The sequence below is a fragment of the Myotis davidii genome, unplaced genomic scaffold, assembly GCF_000327345.1.
Source record: "Myotis davidii unplaced genomic scaffold, ASM32734v1 scaffold551, whole genome shotgun sequence".
Taxonomy (NCBI): Eukaryota; Metazoa; Chordata; class Mammalia; order Chiroptera; family Vespertilionidae; genus Myotis; species Myotis davidii.
This window is the reverse complement of record NW_006283788.1, coordinates 69,583-90,311: the sequence shown is the minus strand read 5'-3', so window position 1 is coordinate 90,311 and position 20,729 is coordinate 69,583. Positions and strand designations below refer to the sequence as shown.

Here is a 20,729-nt window from a genome sequence, read left to right as displayed (position 1 = left end):
ACAGTCCGCCCAGGCCTCACCCATACCAGGCTGCATCCCTGCCTCGGGCTCTGCATGGGAAGAATGCAGAGTTGACAGGAGTGGCCTGGACCATGGGACCAAGATCAGCCCACCCAAACTGGGCAGGGGGTGGAGAGGTGTGGAAGGGTGTGGAGTGGAGGGTCTCTAAGCCAGATTGCAGTCATGAGGCCACCACTCCCTTCTGTGGGCAACATATAGCAGAAGTTGAGCTTGGGATCCCAGATCTATCACATCATCTTAGTGCACTCCCTCACCCCCTTCTCCCCCTCCCCCCACCATGAACTCGATGCCATAGAGAAGGTGTGGGAACTCCAAAGAACCAATCAGGTTGATAAAATCCAATGGAGGTAGGGGGTGGTCTTGGCTGTGGCATCCTCCCCACTGCTAAGAATAGTACTAGAAGGGCCTCAGCTCGTCTGCTATGGGAGGGGGGCGGGGACCCTGCATTCTGCCTACCTGTGTCCTGAACCCCAGGAGGTGGGCGGCCCTACCTGCTGGGAAGGACTGGCTGGGATCCTAAGCCTCCCTTTTTTCCCCTTGACCCTAAGCCCTTTTTTTTTCTATTAATCCTCACCCGAGGATAATTTTTCCATTGATTTTTAGAGAGAATAGAAGGGAGGGGAGAGAGAAACATTGATGTGAGAGGCACATCAATTGGTTGCCTGCAGGATGCACCCTGACTGGGGTTGGGGATCAAATCTGCAACCCAGTTACATGCCTTTGGGAATTGAGCCCATGACCCCTCAGTGCGGGGATGATGCTCTAACCACTTAGCATACCAGCCAGAGTGACCTTAAGCCCTTTTAATGTGACATTTCTGCTCCATTTTTAGGCTTCCTCAGGCCCCAGCAGGTGGGGAGCTTGCTGAGGTCTGGCAGTGTGGCCTCTGATGGGGTATGAGGTGGGAGGGGAGTCCTGTGGTAACAGAGCCCTGAGCCCCCAGGTATCCTTCCTGACCTTGGGCTTGTCCCCTTAAGGGCCCTCTGTGTGTTTGTCTCCCTTGGCTTCCCAGAGCCTGGAGAAATGAGGAAAAGGCCGGAACTTGTACCTTTTTGACAGTAGAGTCTCCAGAGTGGAGAGTAAATTGGACCCACTGTCCTCAGGATGACAGACCTGTGTGATTTCCATTCAGTATTTGGACTATGAGGGAGAAAGAAATACTGAATTTCCTTAGAGAACAAAGCATTTATCTGAAAGTGCCTTTTACACAAATAGGATAGCAGCTCTAGGGCCAGCCTCTGTGCTGGTTCTGTAAATTAGCCCCAACACCACTCTGGCCACTGATCTCCCAGGCCCCTGGTCACCTTCCGGTCACCACCTGGTCACCTCCCGGGGCCATGGTGCTGTTACCAGGCGTTACTGAGCAATGCTCCACATCTCCCTCCATCCACGTCCCTGGATGGGGACGGGGCCTTTGTTGTAGGGAGCCATCCACTACTGGAGGGGAGAGAGGTCTATTATTTGCTTTCCTTGGCAGATAGCTTGACCAGACTCATGAGGGTCTGGCAGAAGGGGGCCAAGGCTCCCTTTGGTGGGGCAAAGGCGAGGGAAGAATCCTTGGTGCCCCCAGAAGACTCAGGACCAGAAGGCAGGGGCCAGGGTGGGGGTGAGCATTCCCTGTCTTCTGGCTGATGGAGCCTCTCTTGAAAGACACAGGTTATGCTTGCCAAGGACACCATGGGCTGTCCCAGCAGCCAGTGCAGGGCTGCAGCTGCAGACGCAGGAGGATGGGAGCAGGGAGTGGAGAAGGGGAGGGGGAGGAGGACTGGGGCACGTCCTCATGGTTCCAGAGGCCTGGTTCCAAGCTCTGCAGCCCCCTTGTTGGGGGTGAGTGGGCGATTCGGCTCCTCCCAATGCTTTGGGCTGGGTGTCTGCTGGCAGTGAGGTTCCTTGCTTGTTCCTTCTTGGAGTCACAGTGCCGATCAGGGGTTAAGTGACAAGCCCTCACCCAAGGTCATCAGCACTTATTCCGTCATCTTTGGCTGAGGAACAGGGGTGACATATGGACGGGTTTTTATAGCAAGAGGTAAAAATGTGGATGCCGTGTTGCACACCAGAACTCATTATACTTCCTGTTGTCACTAGTTTCGCATGGAGAGGGACAGATCCTTGCCCTCCATTTGTCCTTATTTTCCCAGCCTGAGACTGTCGAGCACAGGTAACTCTGGGCCTCCGACCCTCATCCCGGGGTGTTCAGGAGCCCCTCTGTCGCAGGCAGCCAAAATAGTTGGTCCCCTGGTTCCAAGCCAGTGTTCCTCTTTATGTGGCATCCTAAACCCCCAGGGACCTGGGACACCCAGATTTTCTATGTGCCCATTCTCCAGACGGGGCAGGCAAGGCCTGAGGGCTCTAGAGCTCGCTGTGCTCCCAGCTCGCCCTGGTAGGTCATCGCCAGGCCTGTCATCCTTGAGAGGAGAGTCCCTGGGGCTGCCATGATTCTGCTGACCACACACCCATCCTGGCCCCCAATTAAAATGCCATGGGAGACACGCCTCATCTACTTCTCACCCCGCCCTGTCCCGTCAGGAAATCCCCCAGCACCGGCCCTTGGGGGCGGAAGGGTGTTCCGGGCCCTCCAGGCCCATCTGCTCTTGGTTCCACTTAAGTGACTTCTCCTTTATGGTTTATTGTTTGAATCTTTGCTTTTAAAAAATTCTACAAGTTGCGCGTTTTTACTGTAGAAATACACAAAACTCAAATATCCGAAAGGAAAACAAATCCTGCCTCTTCTACCCCACCCCTTGGGAAAAACACATGTCTTTCCTCTACCTCAAGTTAATTCCAGAAGGTACTTTGAGCACGTACAGAACCCAGAGGTGAGGGCAGGGGTGGGGGCTCCCCCAAGACTCGGAAGTGGCTGGTTTCCTGCCACCTGGCAGCATATCTGGCAGTGATTTTTTTAAAAAATGTATTTTATTGATTTTTTACAGAGAGGACGGGAGAGAGATAGAGAGTTAGAAACATCGATGAGAGAAACATCGATCGGCTGCCTCCCGCACATCTCCCACTGGGGATGTGCCCGCAACCCAGGCACATGCCCTTGACCGGAATCGAACCCGGGACCCCTCAGTCCGCAGGCCGACGCTCCATCCACTGAGCCAAAGCGGTCTCGGCAACTGGCAGTGATTTTAACTTGCTCGAAGCCTGTGTTCTTTTGGGGAAGTCCAGAGGGGTTTCTCCTCCCCTCCAGCCAGCTTCTGCCTGTGTCAGGGGGCTCCCACAAGGGTGCATGGCCACTGGCCTCAGCTGTGACCGGTCTTTCCTCTCTCCTCACAGAGGACAGGAGGGGCAAGCTGCGGCCAGCCAAGGCCAAGGGTGACCGGAAGAAGAAGAGCCCCCTGCACCCTCACCTTCCACTCCTACCCGAGCTGCCACCACCCCTGCCCCCCCAGTTCCCCGGTGAGGAGGTGCCACCGCCCCCACTGGAGCCCCCAGTGCTGACCCCCGGCCCTGAAGTCACTGAGGAGAGCCCCTTGCCACCGCCCCTCAATGTCATGCCCCCCGAGGCACCTGGCGAGGAGCTGGAGCCCAAGCCCCGCCCCATCATCCCCATGTTGTATGTGGTGCCCTGGGCCAGCCAAGCCACGTGTGAGAAGGGCCGAGTGTCCTGTCAGCAGGCGTCTGAGCACTTTCCCCAGAAGGGCCCCACCTGGAAGGAGCAGCTAGCCCCCATGGAGCTGACGGAGCCTGAGGAGGACAGTGGAGCCAGCGAAGTGCAGGTAGGATGCTCTCCAGGCTCCCTGGGGCTGGGGATCCTGCCTGTCCCTGTGCACTGGCCACAGCATCCCTGCTCATGAAATGGCCCCCATGGCTCACAGAGGCCTACAGCATGTGTGTGGTTTAGAAACCACAGTGGCTCTTGCCACCTCTTCCTGCTGGGGAAACTGAGGCACCACTGAGCTGAACCTGCTCCCGTCTCTGAGCTGTGACTCAAAAACACTTCCTGTCCTGTGTTTCAGGCTCAGTCAACGTTTTCCAAGTTGAAGATGGAGATCAAGAAGAGCCGGCGCCACCCTCTGGGCAAGCCGCCCACCCGTTCCCCACTGTCAGTGGTCAAGCAAGAGGCATCCAGTGATGAGGGTGAGCGAGGTCGCTGTCCCCTGCCTGCTCGGGCCCCAGGCTGTGTGACTAGAGGAAACCTTTGAAACACCCCTCCCCAGGCAAACAGCTGTCATTAGAGACACCCAGGGCTTAGACCTATGGCTGGACATGGGGGTGTGGGGGGAGAGAGGTGACACAGGCTGGGGAGCCACCAGTTGCAGCAGAAGTGACTCTTTCAGCCGCTGGGCTGTGGGAGCTGGATCTGGAGCCGCCAAGCCGTAGCGGCGGAGGCTTGGAGATGAGACGCTTGTACTTAACACTTGGCTAGAGTCAGCGCTGCTATCTCATGGGCAGAAACCCTGAGAAGCCAGTTTTTCATCTTCCGCTTTAGCCTTCTGCTTAAGAAGCATGTGGAATGTGAAAATCTGGATGGCTTCTTTTATTCTGAATCTGATTTGAAGGCTAGGGCAGGGAGGGTTCTAGAAGCTCCATGGATCACAGCGCTGAGCTCCCAGGAGTGGAAGGGGTCTCGAGGAAGATGCCGCTGTGAAGGTTGGGGCCTCAGGATTGAGCACTGGCTTCCAGGGCAGGCTCCCAGGGGAGCGCTGAGTCTCAGGTGCTCAGGAAACCCAGCAATGAGACTTCGGGGGCAGGGGCTGGTAATGGAGGCTGAGAGGTGATGATTGGCAGGGCGGGGGAGGGGGCACGGAAGAGACCCGCTAATTAGTGACCTCCATCTTCCCTTAATAGAGTGATTCTCAGCCTGTGGGTCGCGACCCCTTTGGGGGTCGAATGACCTTTCACAGGGGTCGCCTAAGACCATTGGAAAACATATATAATTACATATTGTTTTTGTGATTAATCACAATGCTTCAATTATGTTCAATGTGTGACGATGAAATACATCCTGCATATCAGATATTTACATTACGATTCATAACAGTAGCAAAATTACAGTTATGAAGTAGCAACAAAAATAATTTTATGGTTGGGGGTCACCACAACATGAGGAACTGTATTAAAGGGTCGCGGCATTAGGAAGGTTGAGAACCACTGCCTTAATAGGACTTTCTGGTGACACTACCTCTCCCCCTCCTACCCGCTTCCCCTCCACAACTCTCAGTCACACTCTTTTAGCTCCTTTGAACTCAAGATCCTACCTGACCTGCCAAGGTTTGGCTCAGCCCATCTCCCACCCCCAGACAGGACCAGCCCCCTCCACCCCATCCTGGGTGGCTTGGTGGCCTCTCCGCAGAGAGACTCGGGGGCTGAAAAGGTGGGGACACATCACCAAGAATTCTCTGGGCAGTAAAGCACCCACCCTTTGAGGTGGGGAGTGGACCTCAGGCAAGGTTTAACTTTTTCTCCCCCACCCCCTTACTCTAGAAGCCTTCCCTTTCTCCGGGGAGGAGGACATGAGTGACCCCGAGGCCTTGAGGTCCCTGCTGTCCCTGCAGTGGAAGAACAAGGCTGCCAGCTTCCAGGCTGAGAGGAAGTTCAACGCGGTGGCTGCCCTCACCGAGCCCTACTGCGCCATCTGCACCCTCTTCTACCCGTACAGCCAGGTGAGCGCATGGCCCCACAGGGCCACACAGGGCACTGTCTGTTCCCCTCGGTGCCACCATTTGCTCTGCTGAACAGGAACTCTGGGTGGGTGGTGGGAAAGGAGAACCCATTTGCTGCAGGAGCCACAGTGGGATCAGTTAGAGCCTGGAGAATGGAAATGGGACAGATGGGGGTGGGACAGTCACAGGAAGAAGCCCGTGACAGTTCAGGGCGTGCGGGAGCCTCTCTTTGTGAGGGCTGTGGGGAAAGGGCCCAGTTTCTGAGTTTTATCTAAAGGTGATTTTTCAATGGGAATAAAAATGTGGTGTCAGACTGAGGGGTGGGTTACGGCATGGAGGCATCATGACCGCTGTCCTTGGAAAGTTCCTCAACTTGGCCTGGGGTTGACACCAGCTGGGGCCAGAGGGCATGGGTGGTGACCAGCTAAGTCCCAGAGGTGGGCTGGGGCCAGGGCAAAGAGCCCCTGTGACCCAGCTGGGACACCAGAGCTATGAAGACCTGATGGCTCGCCCCTGAGCCAGGCACACAACGTTCTGCACTTTCCAGACTGGGGCCCCCTCTGTCCCATGTTTCCCAAGTTGGGAGCCTGGCATCTCCCTGCACTCTGTTCTGTGCCATCAGCCTGCCCAGTTTCCCTTTTAACCTCTTATTTCAACCCCTTGTCCCCCTCCCCTGCCCTGACCATTGCCTGCTTTCTAGCCCTTTCCTCCCCGACAGGACCCCTGTCCTTCCTGTTAGCGCCTCACCATGGCCAGGACAGGCATTTGGGATGCTGCTCCATCCATGTACTCCCTGGCTGGAGACTCTGCCAGGCTCACCACAGCCTTCAGCCGGGCCACATGCCCTGTGGCCTTTGACAACTGCCCCCCTCCCCTCCCACAGCAACAGTGTGCTCTTCGATGTCCCCCAGGGTCTCCCACCCCCAACCCCCTGCCTTGCCAGTCAGATTTTTGTTCATTCTTTGAGTTCACTCATTTGCCACCTCTTCCAGGAAGCCTTCCCAGACCTGCTGTCCCCAGGCTGGCTTTGGAATGCCCCACCTTGGGCTCCCCACTCTGCTCTACTCTTGCTCCTGCCTCTGTGTTGTTGACCCCTGGACTGTGAATCCCTGGAAGACAGAGCCAAGTCTTGCTTGCTTTTCTGGGTCTTGTGTTCCTAGCCTAGTGCCTGGTGCTTTCTACACATTAGCTGAGCTGCCCCGGGGTCTATGCCCTGAGCCAAGGGCAGCGTGCCCGTCTCTAGAGCTGCCCAGACTCGCTGTCTGTAAGCAGACTCAGCGTCTGGGGGAGGAAACAAGTGATATCCAGATGTCTCCTCCAGACACAGCCCCCTCAGTGCTGCTGGAAAGGCTGCCGGAGCCAGAGTGCTGGCACCTCCAACTTCAGACGTGAATCTTCTTAATTCCAGCTGTTAAGCAAAGAGTTGTGGCTAACTTTAATCAGCCCGCAATGCCAGTGGGCTTGAGGGCCAACCGTTTCCAAAACCCAGGGCCCTCGCTCTAAGCAGGACATGCTGCCTGTTTGGAAAGAAGTCATTTGGGGCAGGTTAGAGGGGTGGGGAGAGACTGATGTGAGGCTCTTGTTTCAAAGCTAGTCCCCTAATCTGAGGTGCCACCATCCTCCTGACACCTGGCCCGTGAGGCCAAAGTTCTTCAGTGGAGCTCTTTCCTCCTGGGACAAGAGCAGGGGAAAATCCTCCTCTCACACCTTGGGGGGCCTGGGGAGGCTCTTTTGGGAGCCCCATGCCCTGTGATAGGCATGGGGGTGCTAGATCCCAGTGCCTTGGCAGGGTCATTTCACCACATGGGGAGATCTGGAGAACTCATTACAGCCATCTTAGAGTACATATTGGAGGTGGGGGGACATCTACATAGGTACACAGATAACATGGCATCAGGTGACAATCTGGACCACAGAGACAGATAGCAGAGCAACGGGCTAGGGCTGCTAGTCACCTGGGCCCTGCCCAGAACAGAGATCTGAGTGCTCCAGGCAGGGGAAACAGTGTGTGCAAAGGCCCTGGGGCAGGATGACATGTGGGGTGTTGAAGGAAGAGCAGGGCCCATGTGGCTAGAGGAAGTGGGTAAGGGGCTGTGAAGGCAAGAGGGTGAGGGCAGCAGGGTGGTGTCGGTGCTGCGCCCAGATGTGACCCTAATGGAGGGTTTTCAGTGGAGGCAGGACAAGAGCTGACTGTGTTTGGGAGAGCAGGTTGAGGGCTGAGGGGGTGCACTGGGGAGGCTCCAGTGCAATAGCTGGGAAGGTGGGAGGCAGGCTAGGGCTGTGTTTGGATATAGAAGCAGTTTGAGGAGTGGACCAAGGGAGGTGGCAAGGATGGCCCCGAAGCCTGGTTTAATTATGACAGGTGGCTCCATCCTGGGCTCTCCACTGGAGGCACCCCCCTCTGCAGTCCCTACAGATGGAGAAGGAGGCCTCACAGGCCTCCCTCGGGGAGGGCCCCTCCATACCACCTTCCACATGCGGCCAGAAGACGCGGCCGCTCATCCCTGAGATGTGCTTCACCTCTAGCGCCGAGAACACAGAGCCACTCCCCGCAAACTCCTACATCGGTGATGACGGGACCAGCTTGCTGATCGCCTGTGCCAAGTGCTGCCTGCAGGTCCATGCCAGTGAGTGGGGTCCCAGACGACAGGCAGTGGGCTGAAGGAGGACTATGGGGGCTGCGGCATGCAGCCGTGCTCGCCCTTCTAGGATGGCCACCGTCTCAGCTGTGGAGCAAGAGTCCCTTCCCCTCGCTGCTGTCACGGGGCTGTCACAGCCCTGGGTCCTGGGGCGGGGTCCTGGCCTTCAGGGGAAGACTTCTTGCCCTTTCCCCTGGCCAAGGTGGGCCTGCTTGATCAGCCTCCTTCCAGCCAGTTCTGCTGAGTCTTGCCCTGCCCTCTGGGCCTGGGTGCCGCAGGAAGTGATTAGGTGCTTGTTAGGCAACATCATGGTTCTAAACTCTGCTGTGGGGCCAGAGTTGATGGTAAAGATGTGACCCTAGAGCGGTCCAGGATCTGATGTCTGGTGTCAGCAGCCACCCTCTCCCAGACCCTAAAGCATAGCCCAAGGAGACAGAATGGACCTCTGCCCCCTTCAGGCATCAAGGCAGGGAATGGGAGGCTGAGATCTCAGGAAGGAAGAGAGCCTTCTGGGACCATGTAATTTCCCGTCCTACAGAGGAGAGCAGCCAGAGGTCTCTGTCCCTCGTCTGTCCCAGCAGAGACTGCCTGGGGTCATTCTGTCTCCTGTCTGGGAGCCTGTTGGCTCAGTGAGATGCTCTCCAGGGCAGGCTCCCAGGGACCACTCTAGGCCTGTGGTTGGGTTCTCAGAGGAAGAGGCACCTCACTCACTGACCTCAGGAGGCAGAAGGCTTAGCACAGGTGTGCTCCTTGAGACCTGGCTCTGGAGGGAAGTGAGCCCCTACTTCCTCCAGGGGCCAGGCCCCTCAGGCACTGACCTTGGCTGTGTGCCTTGGGACAGCACAAAGGGGTCCAGTGTAGGCTCTTGGGCACTTGTTGTCCTTTGGGGTCTCCTCTAGGGACCCCTTAGCACCTGGCTGCTGCCCACTGCAGCCAGCCAAGCCCATTTGCTGGGCGACCAGCCCTGAAGGGTGAGGGCCCTGCAGTGCTGCTGGCAGTGACCCAAGGGTGACGCAGAGCCCCTTGTTCTGGGCAGCACCGTCTGTTTGCCTCCTTCTCTGTGCCCTCTCCCTGTTTCTGAACCATGACCACGTTCCAAAGCAAATCACCTTGGTGACTCAGAACCTCTGACGTGTGTTTCAGAAAGAGCTGTTCGCCTGAACACTGGGCCGGCCCACCCAGCCCAGCCCACCCTAACTCCAGTGTCCAGGCTGACTTTGCATGTTATACAGCTTCTCGGTCACTTTCCCAGGTCTCAACTCAGCAAAGCTTAGGGAGGAGGGGGTGGGGGGGAAGTGACGGGGCCCTGCTCCCCTTCCCAGCATCTGTTTCCAGACCCTTCTCCTGCCCTGTATGCCGTGGCTGGGACTGAGGTAGAGGAGGTGGGAGCAGTTCCCCCAGAGCCGAGGCTGGGTTCCAGGAGGCCCCGAGCTTCGCGTGCAGCTGCAGTGACAGGTGCACCTGGCTCAGCCGTCCTCTGCTGCCTTCCAGGTTGCTACGGCATCCGCCCGGAGCTGGTCAACGAAGGCTGGACGTGTTCCCGGTGCACGGCCCACGCCTGGACTGCGGTAACTCACCCCTGCAGCTGGGGTGGTACTCTGAGAGCTGTCCAGCCCCATGGGGGAGCCAGGCCTGGGCCCTGGGCTTGCCCGATCCCGCAGAGTGACCCTGGGCTGGCGACCTCACCTCCAAGGGCCTTGGTTTCTTCACCTTGGCAGTGAGGGGGTGGAGCCCGACACACTCCTGGCCCCTCCCTTTGGTGACTGCTAGTTTGAAATGTAAGGACTGGGGGACGGGGGATGGACCAGGCCGCAGAGCAGCATGGGGGCAGCCCTCCCCTGTGCCCCCCTCACCATGGGCTTGTCTGTTCCCTGCAGGAGTGCTGCCTGTGCAACCTCCGGGGAGGAGCTTTGCAGATGACAACAGACAAGAGGTGGGTAGAAGGGGTGCTGCTTCTCCTGGGTGTGTGCCCCTAGAGGTGTCGGTTCCTCCTCAGGGCTCGATTTGGGGTGGGGGATCAGGAGGAGCAAATAATCACTCAGATTAGATTACCCCTTAAAGTCCTGTAAACCCTGACCGGCCAGCAACAGCACTGTGGATAGAGTGCGATAGCAAGGGGCAGGGAGGGGGCAGGGGGCACCCATGACCTCTGATGCCCCCCCCAGATGGGTCCATGTGATCTGCGCCATCGCAGTCCCTGAAGTTCGGTTTCTGAACGTGATGGAGCGCCATCCTGTGGACATCAGCGCCATCCCTGAGCAGCGGTGGAAGCTGGTAGGACCCCTGGATCTTGTCCTGTACTTTTCTTGCTACCTAACTAGCCCCCCCTTTTTTTATCGTGGTAAAAACACTTAGCATGAGATCTCCCTTCTGAATAAAATTTTAGGTGCACGGTACAGTATTGCTAGCTATAGGCACAATGTTGTGTGGCAGAGCTCTGGGATATATGCAGCGCGTGTAACTGAAACTCATACCCATTGATGAGCAACATCCCTCTCCTGGCACCCACCCCTCCCGCCACTGCTTCTCTGAGTCTGACTGTTGTGTGCACCTCCTTTCAGTGGAATCCTGCAGCATTTGGCCGCTGCCTCTGGTTTCTCTCGCTGAACATAATGTTCTTATGGTCCCTCCATGTTGTCACAAATGGCAGTATTTTTTTTATCATGGCTGAATAATATTCCACTGTGTGAATGGATCACATTTCTCTATGTATTCATCTATCAGTGGGCACTTAGGTTGTTACCATGTCTTGGCTATGGTGAATAATGCTACAAGGAACACAGGGGTGTATACAGGGTGGGGCAGAAATAGGCTTACAATTATTCATATGGCATATGATATCCTATGTAACAAAAGGGTAATATGCAAATAGACCGAATGGCAGAACAACCAAACAAACAATCAAAGTGTAATATGTTAATGATATGCTAAGGCTGCTCAACTGCTCGCTATGATGTGTACTGACCACAGGAGGGTCCCTCAGCCTAGCCTGTGCCCTCTGCAATCCAAGATCCCTCGGGGGATGTCGGAGAGCCTGTTTCAGCCCAATCCCGCAGACCACTCCCCTGGAAGGGACTGATTGGGCGCAAGCCTGTGGCAGGCACAGTGGGGCCGGGATGAGCAGGAGCAGCAGGTAGGAACTGCAGGCAGCGTTGGACTGTGGGTTTTGGCCTGATCCCTGCAGGCCACCCAGAGGGACCCCACCCGTGCACGAATTTGTGCACTGGGCCTCTCGTAATAAATAATGCTACAAGACTAAACTGTTGCATATTCACAAGTGTAAACCTACTTTGCCCCACCCTGTAAATTCATCTCTTCAGTATCCTGTTTTCATTTCCTTTATATATGCCCAGAAATAAAAACTGCTGGGTCATAGGTCTACTGTTTTTAATTTTTTGAGGAATCTCCATACTGTTTTCTATAGTGGCTGCACCAGTTTACATCCCCACCCACAGGGCATGAGGATTCCCTTTTCTCCGCATCCTCACCCACACTTAGCTCGTCTTCTTGATGCCTGTGATGATAGCTCATGGTGGCTTTGATTTCCCTGATGATCAGTGGTTCTGAGCACCTTTTCATGTACCTCTTGGCCACCTGTACGTCTTCTTTAGAAAAATGCCTATTTAGGTCCTTGACTCATTTTTAAATCAGGTTGTGTGTTTGCTGTTGAGTTGTTGGAGTTAATAACTGACCCCTCTTGGTTTACGTCGAGCTTCCCCTCTAAGGAGCATGTGGCCATCCTCGGTGAACCTCTGGGCAGCAGGCAGTGTGGGCAGAGGGCGACTGTTAGCATGCACTGGCTTCCATTCCTGCCTCGGTCGCCAGCCAGCTGTGTGACTCCAAACACACTCCTTGACCTGTCTGTGCTCAGCCTTCCCCTCTGTATCATCCTCATGGTGCACATTGGCGGGGCCTGACAGCAAAGCCCTGATTGTGCTATGTGAGCACCTGTGCCTGCTCTCAGGTTATCGTTACTGTGAGTGTGTGGCAGCCATGCTGGGGATGTGTCCCACGCGGGGATGTGGGGTGGCAGTTCTGATGGGGACTGTCATGTGGCACCCGGAGCGGGAACTTTGGCTGGGGCATCCGGAGCATCCATGGCTGTCTTTCTTCCCGTTTTATTTCCCAGCTTTTCCTCCCATTTTATCCCCTGGGCAGTCCTGGGTTTTGATGTGCCTTCAGAGGGCAGAAGGTAGAGAACGTGGGCTGCGGGCAGTGGGCCTGGTGGGGAGTCCTGTGGGAAGGAACAGGGACACCTACCTCGAGCCCACAGGTGCTGGGCCAGGAGGCAGAGCTGAGTGGGCACCAGCAGGAGCCTGTGGGGGTCGGGGACCTCAGGCATGGAGTGCTGGATGCAGACGGGCAATCAGGAGGAGGCTGGTGGCCTGCAGGTGATTATGGGCATAAAAGCTTCATCATTCAGGTGGAGTGATGGTGCGGTGCACGGCCCGTAATCCATCCTCCCCCAGACGCTTTATGGAGCATCTGACATTTCCAGCTTGCAGCCTCTTCATTACCAGCACTTGTAACGATGAATTAAAAATCCTTTTACACGAGGCTGGCTTGTACTGCTTAATGGAGCTGCGCAAGGAAGCCAGTGGTTAACTCCTGCTTGCCCAGCCGCCCGCCCATCTTCCTGGGCCATACAGGCCACATGTTGGGGAACAGTCACTCCAGGTCTTCGTCCATCAGTCTATCCCCAGTCTTCCCTGGCCACTGTCTCTGTGCCTGGGGGGTTCTGGTGAGCAGGGGTTGGCCCTGTCAGTCCAGTGGCCTGAGCCATGCGCTCATCCCCTCACCAGGCGGGGATGGGTGCTGGAAAAACCCGGACACTGGACCCACCCCATGCTCAGCTCCTGACAGATGGCGTGGTGGGGCCTGGCCCACATTCTTCATGTTGCAGAAGCTCAGAATAATGAGCTGCCACCCACTGGGGCGGGGATGATTGTGTTTTGAGTCAGTCTAGGTGGATGGTTTCTCCTGGACCTCGGTGGGGCAGGTGACACGTGCAAGATCTGGAGCCCAGCCGGCTCCTCCGGGATCTTGGGTGCTGTGCTCCCCTCTGCTCTGCGGAGGCCCCGGACTGAGGGCTAATGCCGCCAGGGGCATGTTGTATGTCAGCGCCGTCCCAAGGCCAGCGGGAGAATTCGATATTGACAGTTTAATAATGAGATCTCGTTGCCATTGATCGGTGTGGCAGCTCCTGCGGCGCCCTTGGCTGCCGTGCTTATCTGGCTTTTGAACATGGTTTACAGCGTGATAAAGGCTGCTTATTAAATGCTCAGAGTGACGGGCACCAGCGGGCCTGCTGACTGCTGAGCCCCGGCGTGGGGGTGTCCGGGGTGCTGACGCCACAGGAGCAGGTCACTCCAGGCAGGGGCATTCCCACCACAGGACCGCCACCGGGTGCACACCCTCATGCAGACCCTCCTCCTTTTGAAGGAAGCTATTCTGCAGTGCTTTTTATTCAGAATTAAGATAGAATTCACTATTGTAAAGGGAGCCATTCAGTAGTAGCTTTTAATACATTCACAGAATTGTACAATCATCATCTCTAATTCCAGAGCATTCTATGATCCCTGAAAGAGCCCCCCAGGCCCCCTGCTCTTGGCAGTCCACTTCCTACCTCTGGATTTGCCTGCCTGGACATTTCACATGAATGGCAGACACACTGTGTGGCCTGTGGTGTCTGGCTTCTCCCACTGAGCATGGTGTTCAGGCCCATCACGTTGTAGTGAGTGTCAGCGCCTCATGCTTGTTGTTGGCTGAGTGTGTTCTGCCGTGTGGCTGAGTGGTGGCTGCTGCAGGCACCTCTGCAGAGGGGCCGGTGTGGGGGGTCCTGGGACTGCTCCTGCGGGTGGGAGGGAGCCACAGGCCAGTTGGTTTGAGGGGCTGTCCACTGTGGCGAGGGACTCTCTGCCCCTTGCTCATGGGACTCCTGGGCTTTTCCCAGGTGATTCTAGCCAAGGCCAGGCTGCCAGGGCCCCTGCCTCCCAGCCCTGGGCCTTGGGGGTCACTCCTAGGAAACAGTCCTGGAAGCTCAGTGGGGGGCTCCCAGCACCAGGTGCCGGCAAGAGCCCCATTTCCTCTCCATGTCACCCCAGAAATGCGTGTACTGCCGGAAGCGGATGAAGAAGGTGTCTGGGGCCTGTATCCAGTGCTCCTGCGAGCACTGCTCCACTTCCTTCCACGTGACCTGCGCCCACGCCGCAGGGGTCCTCATGGAGCCAGATGACTGGCCCTACGTCGTCTCCATCACCTGCTTCAAGCACAAGTCGGGCGGCCACACCGTGAGTGCCCAGCCCTTCCGCCCCCTCCCATTGCCCACCCACAGCCCGAGCGCTGACGCGGCCCTCTCCCCTCCGCCCCAGGTCCAGTTCCTGAGAGCTGTGTCCTTAGGCCAGGTGGTCATCACCAAGAACCGTAACGGGCTTTACTACCGGTGCCGTGTTATCGGCTCCACCACGCAGACCTTCTATGAAGTGAACTTTGATGACGGGTCCTACAGCGACAACCTGTACCCGGAGAGCATCACTGTGAGCTGTGGGTGGGCACAGGGTGGGCAGGGGCTGCTGTTAAGAAGTCAGGAGTGGCCCCAATCCCTCAAAGGAGTCACCTGTGTCCAGGGTCACCTATGACTCCACTGAACAGGTCTAGGCCATAGGTTTAGCGGGGAACAGAGCAGAAAGCATTGTCGGTCTGGATGAGCCTACAGCAAGGGTGGCCCCCCAGGGTGGGCACTGCATCTCCCCCGCCTCCCACCCCTGCCCAGCACCCGATCCTGTATGCTCAGCACCACTGGCTTCCACAGGCAGTAGAGCATGGGGAGAATCTAACCCCACAGAGCCCACAGGTGGGTGCTGGTGCCCAGGAACCCACCATCTCACCTCCTGCCACATTCTTGCTTCTTTTTTGTTGTTGTTTAAAGTTTTACCTATGTCTCCTTTTCCCCCAGTTGACCCCCTACACACACACATTCTTGCTTCTAACAGAGTCGAGACTGTGTCCGGCTGGGACCCCCACCCGAGGGGGAGTTTGTTGAACTCCGGTGGACGGATGGAAACATCTACAAGGCCAAGTTCATTTCCTCTGTGACCAGTCACATCTATCAGGTGAGCAGGGTGCTGTCTTCCAGGTATAGGAGGCAGGGGACCCGCAGGCTTGGGTGGGGCCCTCGAGTGTGCTGTTGGGGACTGCACATCTTTGCCCACTTAACCTAGAAAGTTAGGGCTTGTTATATTTTTAAGCTGGAAGGGGCCTCCAATTGTTTAATATTTCCCCCTTACAGATGCTTTCTCAATTTTTTGTGTGGGAAGACATAGATAACATAAAATGTACTGTTTAACCATTTTTAAGCATACAGCTCAGTGTCCCTGATTTTTTTTTTTAAATGAAGACGGATGGTTGTTCCTTCCCATGATTGTGGAAGGGAAATTATTTACAAGCATGGAACCCTAGAAGAAAAACCACCCGTGTCCCAGCACCACAGACAATGACTGCGAATTCTTTGCTGTTTTGCTTTTCTTACCGGAGAAAATAAAACAGTCTGAACTCTTCATCACTTTGAAAAAAAAAGAAAAAAAAAAATATATATATATATTTAGAGAGAGAGAGAGAGATTGATTTCAGAGAGGAAGGGAGAGAGAGAGAGAGAGAGAGAGAGAGAGAGAGAGAGAAAAATCAGTGATGAGACATCAGTGATGAGACAGAATCATTGATTGGCTGGTTGCCTTCTGCATGTCCCACACGGGGGATGGAGCCCGCAACCCGGTCATGTGCCCTAACTGTGAATGGAACCATGACCTCCTGGTTCATAGATCGATGCTCAACCACTGAGCCATGCTGGCTGGGCAACCCTCCATCATTCTTAATCACACCCCTTTCCTCTTGTTGCCCTTCCTTGATGAGTGGGGACATGAGTGGGCTGGTGGGATGCCCTGACCAGCACCCTGCTTGGCAGTTGAGCAGCGGTGGCCTGGGTGGTGGGACCTTGGGAGTCAGTCATTGGTGCTGGGCACCAGCCTGAGAACTGTGCCCCCGGACAGGTGGAGTTTGAGGACGGGTCCCAGCTGACAGTGAAGCGCGGCGACATCTTCACCCTGGATGAGGAGCTGCCCAAGAGGGTCCGGTCACGGCTGGTAAGTGGCTGCACAAGGTGGGCTGCCCTCAGAAGCCCTTGGGAGTCCTGGGATGTGGCCTTGACCTCCCTGCCGTGGCCTTTGCTCCCCTGGGGGGCTCTCCCAGGAGTGAGCATGGTCTGGCAGGTGGGAGCACATTGGAGGGCCCTTCCCAGTAACAGCGCAGGGAGGAGGAGATGAACCTGCACCAGGCAGGCGCCTGGTGACACGTCCTGCACGTGGAGCAGCTGCCGCCTGCACACACAATCTGAATTCCAAGGTTGGCGGTGCAGAAAGAGACACTTTCTAAAGCTCATCCCTTTCAAAGGGAACAGTGAGCCCGGGAGGTGGGAAGCGATGGGCCTCTTCTCCCCGCCAGTCACTGTTCCCTTTATTTTGTGTTTAATCCAAAGGCCAGGTTTTGAGGAGCAGGCAGCTGCGGCTGCGGGTGATTGAGCTCAAAGTAAGAGCTCGGGGGGACAATGGGGGGCGGGGTTTGCACAGCTGACCTCAGACACCAGGTTCCCTTGGGGAATGGACCGGAGCTGCCAGACAGATGAGCAGCTGCACCCCCCTCACTCCTCATGGCCCGGCCACCCCCTTTCTAGAGCCAGTGACGGAGGTGTTGGATCCCCTCCGGGTCCACCTGCTGGGAGGCTCACGCACAGGATTGGGGGTTTACACAGAGACAGGAGCACTGAGAAGGAGAAGCCATCCCAGGGACTAACTGTCCCTCTCGGAAGGTATTAGGTGAGGGTCAGTGGCCTTTGGCCCCCACAGGGCAGGCCCCAGTGGAGCCCTTGTTTCAGCCTGTCCTGGCTGCTATAACAGACCAGGGACTGGGCAGCCTAAACCACAGACATTGCTTCCCAAAGTCCTGGAAGCAGGAAGTCCAAGATCAAGAGGCTGGAAGATCTGGTGTCTGGTGAGACCCACTTCCTAGTTCACAGCCAGCCCCCTTCTGGGGTCCTTATGTGTGTGTGTGGCGGGGGTCGGGAGGGGAGAGGGATGAGTGGGGGAGAGCACTTGAGCCGCACAGCGCATGCTCTGGGGTCCTTTCTGTAAGGGTTCTAATCCCACTCAAAGGGTCTCACCGTCATGGCCTAATGCCTTCCCAAAGGCCCCACCCCTAATACCATCACACTGGTGGATAGAGCTTCAACACAGGAATTGGGGGGACATAAACCTTCAGTCCGTGACACCCCCTTCTGCACTAACTCCTGTGCTGTCTGGTCCCCACAGTCAGTCAGCACCGGGGCGCCGCAGGAAAGCGCCTTCCCTGGAGAGGAGGTGAAGGCCGCCAAGCGCCCGCGAGTGGGCACTGCGCGTGCTGCGGAGGACTCGGGGCGGAACCCAGACTACCTGGCCTTCATGGAGAGCCTTCTGCAGGCCCAGTGCCGGCCCAGAGCCCCCTTCTAGGACCGCCAGCCAGCGCCCAGCCACCCCTCGGCCCAGCAAAGCAGGCGGCAGCGGGCCCGGGCATTTGCTTGCTGTGAATTCCTGTCCTCGCCTCCCCGCCCCGAGAGGCTACCTCCATGCTCTGCGGGGACAGGAGCAAGCAGGATGCTGCAGGGCCCAGACTCAGGGAGTGGGGCCATGCCGGCTCTGGGGCATCAGCTGGGGCTCGCGCCACCCCTACTACTCAGATTCGTAAACCACGTAAGCTCTTCTTCTCGAAAAGGTGCTACTGCGTTGCCTGCCTCCTGAGCAGCCTTTGAGATTGTGACTCCTGTACATAAATCTCCTTTGTGAGGCTCTTTCTATAAATACTTATTGTTTAAAAAACTCAAGAAAAAAGGAAAACAAAGAAGAGGAAAAAAGTCCCTAAAGTTGTTTTGTAGATTTGTGGCTTTAAAAACAAAACAAAAAATATTCTTTTTATTAGAACCGAGACGTGCTGAGGGAGACAAAAGCATCTCATTTTTTTTGTTTGTTGTTATTTTAAGATCTTACTCCTCTGTGAGCAGGCAGGGAAGTGCGGTGAGGCCTGGAGGGGGGATGACACCCAACGACAGGCCAGGCCCTGTCACTCTGCTCTCTCCCTGACTTTGTGAAGGTCTGTCTGCGCAGCTGGCCATAGTGTCAGCCCCTCTCTGGCCAGGCAGGAGGAGGGACAGGAGGAGGTCGGAGGACCTTTTAGTGGCCAAGTGCTGGCCATGGTGTCTAGGAGCCTCCCTCCTGTCTGAGCACCTTTGCAAATAAACAATCTCTTCTGGTTTGTTCCATCTTTTGCTTCTTCCCCCGTGAGAACCATTCCACAGTGAGGCCTGCAGTATGCGAGGGGGCTCTGTGCAGACTGAATGCCCCTGGTGCCACCCAGGAGTCCCTCACCCTCCTCAGGGGAGGGAGCCCCAGTGTGGGCGGCCTGCAGCGGAGCAGATGGGTGCCCGGCTTCCGGGGAGGGAGGACACAGAGCCGAATCAGGCCTCCAGGTGGCCCAAGTCCAGCCTGTGTCCCCAGGCTCCTGGTGCCCCTGCTTTGGCTGCAGCCCTACATGGGGAAGGGGCATGGGGAGGGCTTCCTGGGACCCCAAGGGGCTGGCAGCGTCCTCTGTCCTTTCTGTGACCCGTGTGTCTGGGAGAGTGAGCAAGAGAGGGAGAGGGCATCGCTGCTTTCAGCGTGAAGGAATCTGCCTCTGATGAGTGGTGGGTGGACTTAGGAGAGAGAAACACGCTTTCCCTCGAGCTCGGGAAGGGCTCTGCGCTCTCCATCCTTGCCATGCCCTCTCCCTGCAGGACTGACAGCGTCATTTACGTGTATACATTTTTTTAATTAAAAAAAAAAAAGTGTTCTAACGCTTACCAGGCCAGAGAAAACTATTTAAGGAAAATGGAGAGTATGTAAATGAGCCAAGAACCTTTCATTCCCTTGGTGGGGGGAGGAGGGCAGTTGTCCGTGTGGGCGGGGGCGGGAGGGACTGAAGGGAGTCAGCCGAGATGTGGGGGTCTCCCTCTGCATGCAGCAGCCCCGCCTGGTGGCGCCATCTCTGTATTCATATGTAGTTTGAAAATGCTATTTATATTGTAAAGAAAATAAAAAGAAGCAGGCAGACACTCTGTGGCCCATGGGGTCCTGGGGGTCTGAGGGAGAGCCAGCCCCGTGGCGGGGCCTCTGGGTCGCACCCCTGTCATGGGTCCGGGATGACTTGTGCAGACAGGTCGCCGCACAGCAAAGAGAAACACATTTCCCCACAAAGATACATGTCTATGTGCAAAAACAGAAACCCCACCCACCCTCATTTTTTTCCGACCCAGGATTAAGGATGTGCTGTATTTTTTGCCCAATTTCCCTGCCTCTAGGTTCATAATGAATTAAAGGCTCATGAGCACTGCGATTACAGGTCCATGTCGTTGGTGTGTCTTCATTTCTGAGTGGTGCCTGGGCGACAGGAAGGCGGTCTCCCCAGTGGCCTGGCCCCTCAGCTCGCAGCCCCCAGGGAGGAGGGCTCCCCACGCTCATGTCCATGCTTGTCTCTGCACACATTCCTCTCCCAAGGCTTTCTGGCCCCTCAGGCAGGTGGCTGAGGTGGCTGTGGCAGTGGCCCCCTCTGCGGACAGTCAGGCAGCACCCTCTGGCCTTGACCCCTCTCTTGTTTGGAGAAGATGGCTGCCCTCTCCTACTGCCTTCTCAGCCTCTGCCCCGTTCCCGTGACACCTGAGTGGTGGGCGTCTATTGGGCATGAAAGACAGCGGGTCTCCTGGCCCTGGGGTGAGCCTGGGCCCCTGGCATTCATGAACATGTCACTCCTCTCACAAGTACTGGGAAACAGCACCAACACAGCAGGTCTGATCCCCGCCCTCAAGCTGACACCAGTGAGAGAGGCAGACAGTAAGCAAAATGTATGGGATGTCAGCTGTGCTGTAAAGAGCAAAGGGGGACATGGTAGGATGTGCTGTTACTAGTGTCATATTTTTACACATGAGTCCTGAAGGAGATGAGAAAGTGAGTCATGGGGACAGCCTGTGCAAAGGTCCTGGGCAGGACTGCCTGACATGTTGGAAAAGCAGCCAGGACGCCTATGTGGCTGGAGCAGAGTGAGCAAGGGTGGGGGGGTGAGAGTAAGGAGGTGATGGGGGCAGGTCATGCAGGGTCTGTGGGCCCCAGGGAGCACGTATTCCTTTATCCCAAGGGAGGTGGGAGCCCTGGAGGGCAATGGGCTGAGGAGGGATGGAACCTGGCTTGGGTGCTCACAGGCGCCTTCTGGCTGCTGCAGGGAGGACAGCCTGGAGGGTGAGGGTGGGAGCTGGGGATCAGCGGGAGGGAACAGCACCGAGCACCTGGGAAGATGGCATTGCCATGAGCTGGAATGGGGCAGCCCGTGCAGAGGCTGGGGCTGGGGAGAGAGC

At 56.4% G+C, this 20,729-nt stretch overlaps 1 protein-coding gene across 2 annotated transcripts in view; it reads left to right on the top strand.

Moving 5' to 3' along the window:
• The window catches only part of KDM4B (lysine (K)-specific demethylase 4B), a 105,753-nt gene extending 86,028 nt beyond the window's left edge, over positions 1-19,725 (top strand). For both annotated transcript variants that reach the window (XM_006754029.2, XM_006754028.2), the window contains 12 exons: positions 3,298-3,740; positions 3,981-4,101; positions 5,449-5,627; positions 8,035-8,254; positions 9,758-9,834; positions 10,144-10,199; positions 10,432-10,540; positions 14,371-14,556; positions 14,638-14,802; positions 15,259-15,378; positions 16,312-16,404; positions 17,626-19,725. In XM_006754029.2, coding sequence (XP_006754092.1) covers positions 3,298-3,740; positions 3,981-4,101; positions 5,449-5,627; positions 8,035-8,254; positions 9,758-9,834; positions 10,144-10,199; positions 10,432-10,540; positions 14,371-14,556; positions 14,638-14,802; positions 15,259-15,378; positions 16,312-16,404; positions 17,626-17,802 — 1,946 coding nt within the window. In that variant the 3' untranslated portion in view covers positions 17,803-19,725. The remainder of the gene's footprint in view (positions 1-3,297; positions 3,741-3,980; positions 4,102-5,448; positions 5,628-8,034; positions 8,255-9,757; positions 9,835-10,143; positions 10,200-10,431; positions 10,541-14,370; positions 14,557-14,637; positions 14,803-15,258; positions 15,379-16,311; positions 16,405-17,625) is intronic.
• Positions 19,726-20,729: the final 1,004 nt, after the last annotated feature.